An 8,625-nucleotide genomic window follows, 5' to 3' on the forward strand; every position below is an offset into this window, starting at 1 on the left:
GATAGGTAGGTAGGTAGAGAGAGAGAGAGAGAGAGAGATAGATAGATAGATAGATGATTGATAGACAGACAGACAGACAGACAGACAGACAGATCGATCGATCAGCGATGTGTAACCTGGTGCCCTCCAAATATTCTGCGCTGAAAGTCTCACCGAACATGGAGCATGTGCTATGCTATAGGTCATGGAAACTCCAAAAATACTTTGTAGGTTGCAAGGTTTCTCAGGTTTAATGTTTCCATCAGGGATGTACTCTGACCACAGCAGTGATGGGATTTCTTTTGCAACCAGCCTTGCTTGGTTGCCTGTGTGCTGTGTGTATGTATACACACTGGAACAGTTATAAATGTTCTCTCATCTTTGTTTCTCCTTGTTCAGTGCTGGGATCGGACGCACCGGTACCATCATAGTCATAGACATCCTGGTGGACACCATTCACAGGCAAGGTAAACACTATGGCTTCCTTGTGGCACCTTTTCCCTCTCTGGCGGTTGTAAATTCCTTTCAAATCACCTTTGTGGGTTTTTCAGGCTATGTGGCCATGCTCAGGAAGAGTTTATTCCTGATGTTTCCCCAGCATCTGTGGCTGGCATCTTCCAGAACATGGCCACATGGCCCCAAAAACCCACCATGGAGGCCAGCCATGAAAGCCTTCGACTTCTCATCTTCCACCATGTGACTGGATGTATCCCATTATTTCCATCAATGTGACTGGATGAACATTGCTACATTTAACTCTGTGATGTGTTCAGGAAAGTCAGGGCCATTGCGTGCTTTGCGTTTTTGTCCTCCCCTGCTTCGTGCGCCTCACTGACCTGGGTTTTGCACCCACACGCAGGTTTGGACTGTGACATCGACATCCCCAAGACCATCCAGATGGTGCGGAGGCAGAGGTCGGGAATGGTGCAAACGGAGGCTCAGTACAAGTTTGTCTACATGGCCGTCCAGCATTACATTGCGACGGAACAGAAGGAGCTCGAAGAGGAACAGGTAGGCACACTGAGAGGGACGGCTTGGAGGGATGTCAGAAGGAGACACCTTGGAACTGGCCCAGCTGGTTTCTGGATTCGATCCAAGGTGATGCTTTTGACCCTCTAAATCCCTAAATGGCTTTAGTTCTGAATACCATCTAAACCTACTCAAGGGCAGTACACTCTTAGAATCAAAGAGTTGGAAGAGACCCCAAGGGCCATCCAGTCCAACCCCATTCTGCCATGCAGGAACTCTCCATCAAAGCATCCCCGACAGATGGCTCTGTTTAAAGGCCTCCAAGGAAGGAGACTCCACTATACTCCAAGGAAGGAGTCTGTTCCACTGTCAAACAGCCCTTACTATCAGGATGTTCCTCCTAATGTTGAGCTGGGATCTCTTTTCCTGTAGCTTGCATCCATTGTTCCGGGTCCTGTTCTCTGGAGCAGCAGAAAACAAGCTTGCTCCCTCCTCAATATGACATCCCTTCAAATACTTAAACAGGGCTATCATATCACCCCTTAACCTTCTCTTCTCCAGGCTAAACATCTCTAGCTCCCTCAGTCGTTCCTCATAGGGTTTTATTGTTTCCAGGCCCTTCACCATTTCAGGGCATCCATTTCATGCATTTCAAATATCCTTCATCAACCAGTCTTCCCTTTTTGGTATTTCTTGGCTTTTCCAAACTTGTGCAAGTGTCATTCTAGCATCCGTTGTTACCTGGAATCGAATCACATCCTCTCCCTTGTTGCCTTTTAGAGAAGTATGAGGAAAGAGAAAGACTACTTGAATATCCGCTATCCACCGACAGAGAAACCCAGAAGCAAAGCCCGTCCTTCATCGCCGAGAGTCCACTCTGGGTAAGCTAAGGAAAGGGAGCAACAAGGGAAGGTGACCTGAGGGTTATGGAGCAACCTTGGGCAAGTCACACTTTCTCAGCCTCGGAGGAAAGCAAGGGCAAACCCACTCTGAAGAAACCTTGCCAAGAAAACCCCTCGTCTGGGGAGTGTGCTTTAGATATGTTTATTAACTTTCATATGTTTTTAATGTCATTTTATACTATTGCTATTGTGGTGAGGAGGAAAATATGGACTGAGCAGATTGCGATTTACTTTGAAAATCCGAACCTTGACGGTTCATAAAGTGATAATAATGCTTCAACTACTGCATTAGCTTTGAAGGTGCTGGGAGACTTATGAATGAGTTTGGCTTCCCATGGTATTGCCACAGTCGGCTTCTAGTAATAGAGGATACGAGTCTCTCTGACAATGTCCTTGTTGTTGTTGTTGCACCACAGGATTGATGATGAATCTGCTGCCGTCTATGAGAACCTCAGCGTCAAAGCCACAAAGCTTTCAGGAATAAGTAACTCGGGGAGATAGCAGCTCTGGAGCCGAAGGTGTGCTGGTCGCTACAAAACAGGTGTGTTTCAGTGATGGCGAACCTATGGCACGCGTGCCAGAGGTGGCACTCAGAGCCCTCTCTGTGGGCACATGTGCCGTCTCCCCAGCACAGAGTTTGCCAGAGTTTGTTACTAGAAAGCCAGAGGGACATGGCACTTTGCAATAAATAAGTGGGTTTTGGGTTGCAGTTTGGGCACTCGGCTTCTAAAAGGTTCACCATCACTGGATTATAGGATGTGAGTATTATGCGCAGCAAAATGTCACTGTCCTGTATTGTTCCATTATGTAGCCCAGCAATCCAAGCCCTTTTCCAATACATCCCAATGCTTTCTCTCTCCTCCCTTTCACAACTCAAAACACTGAGCGTACAATGTGTTCGATTACCATTGGACCCTTGGGGAATTCCCCTTAAAAGTCATTTTATGACTTTTTAATGTTACTTCTTATTTATATCCAGACTAAGAAACGTACCTGGCTTTGCTTGTGTTGATGCCGATGTTTTCCGCTATTGTTGGAACTATCAAATAATAGTCCGATGGGTGTGAAAATTTGCTTCTCACCAATGGCAACCAACCCCTCCGCTTTTAAAGAAAGGTTTGTCAGTCAATCCTAAGCTTGTGCAAAAATAAAGACGTTGGCAGCATGAGTTTTCGTAGACTTCAGTCTACTTCCTCAGTGTAAATGCACCGCAATGTTTATGATGCAAACCTGAATGTAAATATGATGTTTGGTCTGAATCTGTATGTGAACATGCATCCTAGAGCAAAATATGCATTTACATCTAAATGCATCTGAGGAAGAAGACTGAAGTCTCCGAAAGTCCATGCTACCAACTTCTTTCTTTCAGTGAGTCTCAAAGGTGCTAGAAGATCTCTCTGCATACTGATTCTACAGACTAACATGGCTATATCTTTGAATTGCACCCAAACGTCCATGATGCTAACCTGAATGTAAATGTAATGTTGGGTCCGATTCCGAACATGCGTCCTGGAGCAGAAATGCCAAGTGTTTGATCGCAAGGTGCCAAAGTATTTGGTGGATCAGATCCAAAATCTTAACTTGGGTCCCACATCAGATCTGGCGATCCTGTGGCCAAACATATGGATAAACCCAAATCCATCAGTGATACCTTTATTGGCCAACTAAAATGCCCAATGCAACAAAGCTTTTGTGCATTTCGGTTGGCCATTAAAGGTGTCACTGATGGATTTTGGTTTGCATTTGTTAAATGGCCAACACAGCTACCCCTGACTGTTTCCTATATTGAGACAAACCTCAAGTCAGGGTTGTAACTAGGAGGGAATAACTAACTGCGTCAAATAACAATTAAATTACATTATAAAATGTTATATCAAGTGTATCTCTGACCTTCCTTTGTTTTTGCATTCTCAGAACATCCTAAGGGTCCCAGCCACTGGAGTCTGCCGCCAACATCGGTTGCTTATTCTATCGCCAGACCATGTTCTTACATCCCCAAAGCACCTTGGACTCTGCCCAGAAAGCAAGCCAAAAGCCAGATAAGCTGCCCTTTGGAGAAGCAGAGACTCTTTAGGGACAAACCTTGGCCTAATTTATTCAGGAGAGAGATCATAGAGCATAGATCTTCCTCTCTCCGACCTTTTTGACAGGTTACCTGGAGTTGATCTGCAAGTGCCTCTGGATGTCTATTGTATGGATCTCATTTTACGTTGTGTGTTTTTTTAAGATATATATATATAGATACAGATATATATATAAAACCTCACAGTTACATAGCTGAGCGTTTTTGCATTTTTAAATGCTGCATCTCAATGCATTGAATTAAATGGGACTTGCATATGCGGAATGTGCCTTGTGCAGGAAGGGTTCAGATTGGATCCCACACATAGGAACTTTATGCCTTGTGCATTTGCCCAGTTTTATGGGTTCATGCCAAAGTGTGCAAAGTCTGACTTAGATCTTAAATTATCTTCTTCCTTACACGTAGATACATAACATCCTCGGTGCCAAACTTTCCGATTGAGCCTTGAGCATTGCCAAAAGGGGTCCGCTTTGGATGTTACAAACAAGCCCATAATAGGCACAAATGCCATGGCATTTGCTGTACATGGTGTTTGCCTCTCTTTCCGAAAAGGTTAGGAGGCAGCTTCAGCAAATAGCCGTGATAGGTGACTTGGAAGCGTTAATGCCTCGCTGTTGCAGATGTATGTATAATATATATATATATATATATATATATATATATATATATATATATATATATATATTCTCATGTTGAGAGCACATGAAAGAGCACATAAGTGGGGTGGAATTGACTGCTCCCAGCTTAAAGGGATCTACATTGTCTGGTTGTCTTAATACTTAGGATTTCCAAAAGCCACCCGGGAACAAAATACCGAGATGGTGAGGCTTCAATATTTTTCTTGCCTCGGAAAATCATTACTCCAGAAACCCATCTACTGAGAAACCTCCTTTCCACCATTTGTATATCTTACTTTTGTCCTGAACTTAGAGAAGTTAACTTTCTGGAGCAGAAAGGGGGCTGGATGTCCCAGAATGGCCATTTCCAACAGCAAGGTCAGAACTTGGGCGCACTTCCGATATCACTTTATTTGCGCGATTGCGTGTGATAATCATCCGCGCAATCACTCGCCATGTTCACTTTATTTGCAAGATGCTTTAAATGCACTTTTAATGTCTCTTTAATGCCGAAATTAGCCCCCAATGTGATAAACTCCTCGCTTCCAGTCGTTTTCTTCCTCTCTTTGCAACTGGAAAATGACTTTCCCGACATGGCAAAGCGAAACAAAAGCAAGGCCTGGGAAATTGCAATCTGCATAACATCACCACACAGCACCATCTCTATAAAACTGAAATGTTTATTAACACATAGAAAAAATTAAATATTTCCTCTTTTCCCAAACATATATAAGGCACAGTTAAACTTCATTTGAGCGGTTGATCAAAGTCGGTCTGTCGAAATAGCGTCCTTGTATTCCTCTACTTATCCTTCCACCGTCACATATTAACACTGGTCTTTGGTGGATGTCCAAAAGAAAAGGTGGCCACAGTATTGTCTCAACCTTGTAAAAGGCCTGCCTCTGTGTATTTTAGGTAACAAAATGAATCCATTAAATAACAGGACATAGGACATAAACTGGGGGGCAGCTTTGGTATCTATAAGAGCGGATGCTTGAAGCCTGGATCAGAGGCTGTTGCATGTGGCTTTGAGATGATGTACCTATATCCCTGATGTGAGATGCACCCCTTTTAGTCAATTGCAAGGATGCATATCCGGATGTCTTGCAAAGCATCCCATTATGCCACAGGGCGCACAGGGCTATGGTGTCCATTACACAACAGGCCTCTTGCGCAGTGGGCTCTGTTTGCACAGTAAGTAATCCTGTCGATGTCGCTTTATTGCTGCCCCTTTGTGAGAATACGCATTGGTATTGAAAGACAGATGTAGCCCATCATCACAATTCAACTTTACATGCCCATAAATCAGCATACAGTGGCATAAATACCTAACAGGCAATGCTTTTAATACATTAGAAGTGCATAAAAAGAGCAGCAAGGTGGGATCAAGCGGCAACGCAGAGGAGCCGATGAGAAAACCGTGAATTATGTTGCAACTGCCGCCCCTGCAGAGAGTGTGTCTATGCAGCCTTCCAGCATTATCTTACTCTGACTGGTAGCAGCTCTTGAGAGGTTTAGGCAGAAGGTTTATCCCATTATGTGCTACATGATCCTTTTAAAAATGACTATCATTCTTGAACAGGAAAGGTCAGGATTTGGACCGAGGGCCTCATGTGCAGAAAGCATGATTCCCCACCTCGCTTGAGTCCATCCCTTCCCATTCGGTTCCTGAGAAAGCACCCCATGATACGCATAGCCTCAGATCAGTCTATGGGATCAACAGGGGCCATAGTTGGGGCTGGGGTGGTAGGGTGGTGATACGTCACATAATTGGGCTTGGTCATGGTGTATGTCCTGGCAAAGCAACGTAGGTTGCCTGTCTTCATGGCACAGTGCAGTGGCCAGAGGATGATGCAGAAGAGGATGATGATCAGCGCCGAGAGAAGGAGGACACGTTTCCAGTCATCGCACACGTCGCAGCGTGCCAGCCGCCCCATGAAGGTTTCCGGGGGCAACTCTGGGACTTCCGGTTTGCTGGGGGCGATGTCGATGCTGATGCAGGCGTCGGCGTTCTCTGGGTCGGACGACTGCCGGCAGCAAAGTTTAGTGCCTTCCATCCAGATCATCTTCTCCCGCTGGAGTTCGGGCGGCAGAGTGGTCAAGACGTCTGTGCTGGTCTGGAGGCCTGGCGGCCCTTCGAGGGGAATCTCGGTGATCTGACGGCAGAACGGACACGGGAGCTCATCCTCGACGCAGTTACGGGGACGGGCCGCGGCCAGGCGGGCAAGACACTCCAAGCAGAAGGTGTGGTTGCACTGAAGGATCTTGGGGGTCTTGAAAAGGTTGTCGTAAGTGTTGAAGCAGATGGAGCACTCGATGGGAGAGGTGGGTCTGTCCGTCGGAGAGCCCAGGCGCGTCTTCCCGTCCACGGGGGAGCGGATGGGTGAGCAGACTGGAGATCGAATTGGGGAACATACCGGGGAACACACTGCGGGCCTGCTGTCGGAGGAGGAGGAGGAGGAGGAGGGCGAGGTGATCACAATTGGGCTGAGCGGGATGGGGATCTCGTGGGGCGCAGCCGGGACGGGGCTGGTGGGACTCGTCGGAGGGGAGTCCGGCACTTCTGTGCGCCATATTTGGGTGAAGCAGGACATGATAGAACCTGTGGAAAAATTAGAAGAGAATGTGAAACTATGAGTGAAAGAATAACAATAGAAAGTACATTTCTATATTGCTTATCAATGAACTAACACTCCCTAAGAGATTTACAATGTGTGAACCAATTGCCCCCAACAAGCTGGGTCCTCATGTTTCCGACCTACGAAAGGATGGAAGGCTGAGTGGACCTTGGAGTATCTAATGCTGGAGTGAGGTTTAAATGTGGCTCCAGGACTCTTTTTGAGGCCCCTAAACCTTTCATGTGCCAACCCTACACACACACACACACACACACACACACACACACATTTTAATCCTGGACATGTTTTGTTTTGGGTGTTCTGGCCTTTATAGACCTCCATAAAAGCACAATTCTTGCTTCTTATGGTTTGGATTCCATTCCGCCTTGTTTATGTTCAAGTCCAGAACTGGTAAAGCCCATGGTGAGTCCTAGGGAGCAAAACTGGCCCCTTGACCATCCAGTGCTGGCCACTTCACTAGGGTACAGGATACAATTTACAACAGCGTAGCATGCCAGCAATTACAATACATTCAAACCAGCACCGTCCACCATGCGCCAGAAGGAGCAAAGCCAAGCCATCCCCTGCATGTAGGTGGAAGCAACCAGCTGTTCGAGGATCTGTCTACTAGGACTGATCCAGAAAAGCTGTTACGTCCTTGGGTTTACCTTTGCCACCGTAGGCTGCCACGAATGCCACCACCGCCCGTCACCACGAAAGCAGGGGAGAGAAGACAAGAGGCAGAGTCACCCAAATAAAGTGTAAAAACGTACCCCAGCCGGTGCTTCTCCTGAGCTGGGAAGAGAGGAGGGTTGCCGTCTCCATGAAATCCACAAGGGATCTCCTTAGAGGGATCTATTTGCCCTGCTTGGTGGTGGCAGGCGGTGGTGGGCAGCTGTACAAGAGCCTAAGACAGACAGATAAGCCCAGTGATTGGCGACGGTGGCAACAAATAGCCAAACGCAGGCCTTAACTAACGCTACTTTTAACTGCCATGGCTCAGCAATAGAACTTAATGATTTACGTTTTGCGGTGGCACTACAACGTTCTGACAAGGAAGGCTAAATGTCTCACAAAACTACAATACAATAGCCAGACTAGCGTAGCACTGAGCCACGGCAGCGGAAGTGGTGCCAAACTGGATTATTCCTGCAGTGCGGTTGCAGCCCTTGACCTGTCACCCTTTCTTGGCCTGCTCTACCTTGCAGGGTTGTTGTCGGGATAGAACCGGACACATTTGTCACCCTCATTGCTTTACAGGGCTTTGTACCAGAGCTTAGAAATGTTACTTTTTTGTACTAGAAATCCCAGAGTTTTAATGACCTTTCATTCTGCAGTTGGCCCTTTGAATCTACAGGTTCCTTATCCAAGGAGTCAACCATCAATGATTTGAAAGTATTGCGGTGATGATGATGATGATGATGATGATGATGATGATGATGATGATGATGATGATG

The 8,625-nt window shown here is 46.3% G+C and overlaps 2 protein-coding genes across 3 annotated transcripts in view; one reads left to right on the top strand and one right to left on the bottom strand.

Moving 5' to 3' along the window:
• Positions 1–4,111, top strand: part of LOC121937372 (tyrosine-protein phosphatase non-receptor type 11-like) — a 46,629-nt gene extending 42,518 nt beyond the window's left edge. For both annotated transcript variants that reach the window (XM_042480525.1, XM_042480526.1), the window contains exons 12-16: positions 379–446; positions 839–990; positions 1,729–1,829; positions 2,267–2,391; positions 3,765–4,111. In XM_042480525.1, coding sequence (XP_042336459.1) covers positions 379–446; positions 839–990; positions 1,729–1,829; positions 2,267–2,351 — 406 coding nt within the window. In that variant the 3' untranslated portion in view covers positions 2,352–2,391; positions 3,765–4,111. The remainder of the gene's footprint in view (positions 1–378; positions 447–838; positions 991–1,728; positions 1,830–2,266; positions 2,392–3,764) is intronic.
• A 1,206-nt stretch (positions 4,112–5,317) lies between these two features.
• RNF223 (ring finger protein 223) lies at positions 5,318–7,993 on the bottom strand. Its single transcript, XM_042480374.1, has 2 exons — positions 7,942–7,993; positions 5,318–7,152 (listed from the first exon to the last, which is right to left on the bottom strand). Exons 1-2 carry the CDS (start codon positions 7,991–7,993, stop codon positions 6,254–6,256), a joined length of 951 nt encoding a protein of 316 aa, XP_042336308.1. The 3' UTR covers positions 5,318–6,253.
• Positions 7,994–8,625: the final 632 nt, after the last annotated feature.

This window comes from Sceloporus undulatus, chromosome 7, assembly GCF_019175285.1.
Source record: "Sceloporus undulatus isolate JIND9_A2432 ecotype Alabama chromosome 7, SceUnd_v1.1, whole genome shotgun sequence".
NCBI classification, from domain to species: Eukaryota; Metazoa; Chordata; class Lepidosauria; order Squamata; family Phrynosomatidae; genus Sceloporus; species Sceloporus undulatus.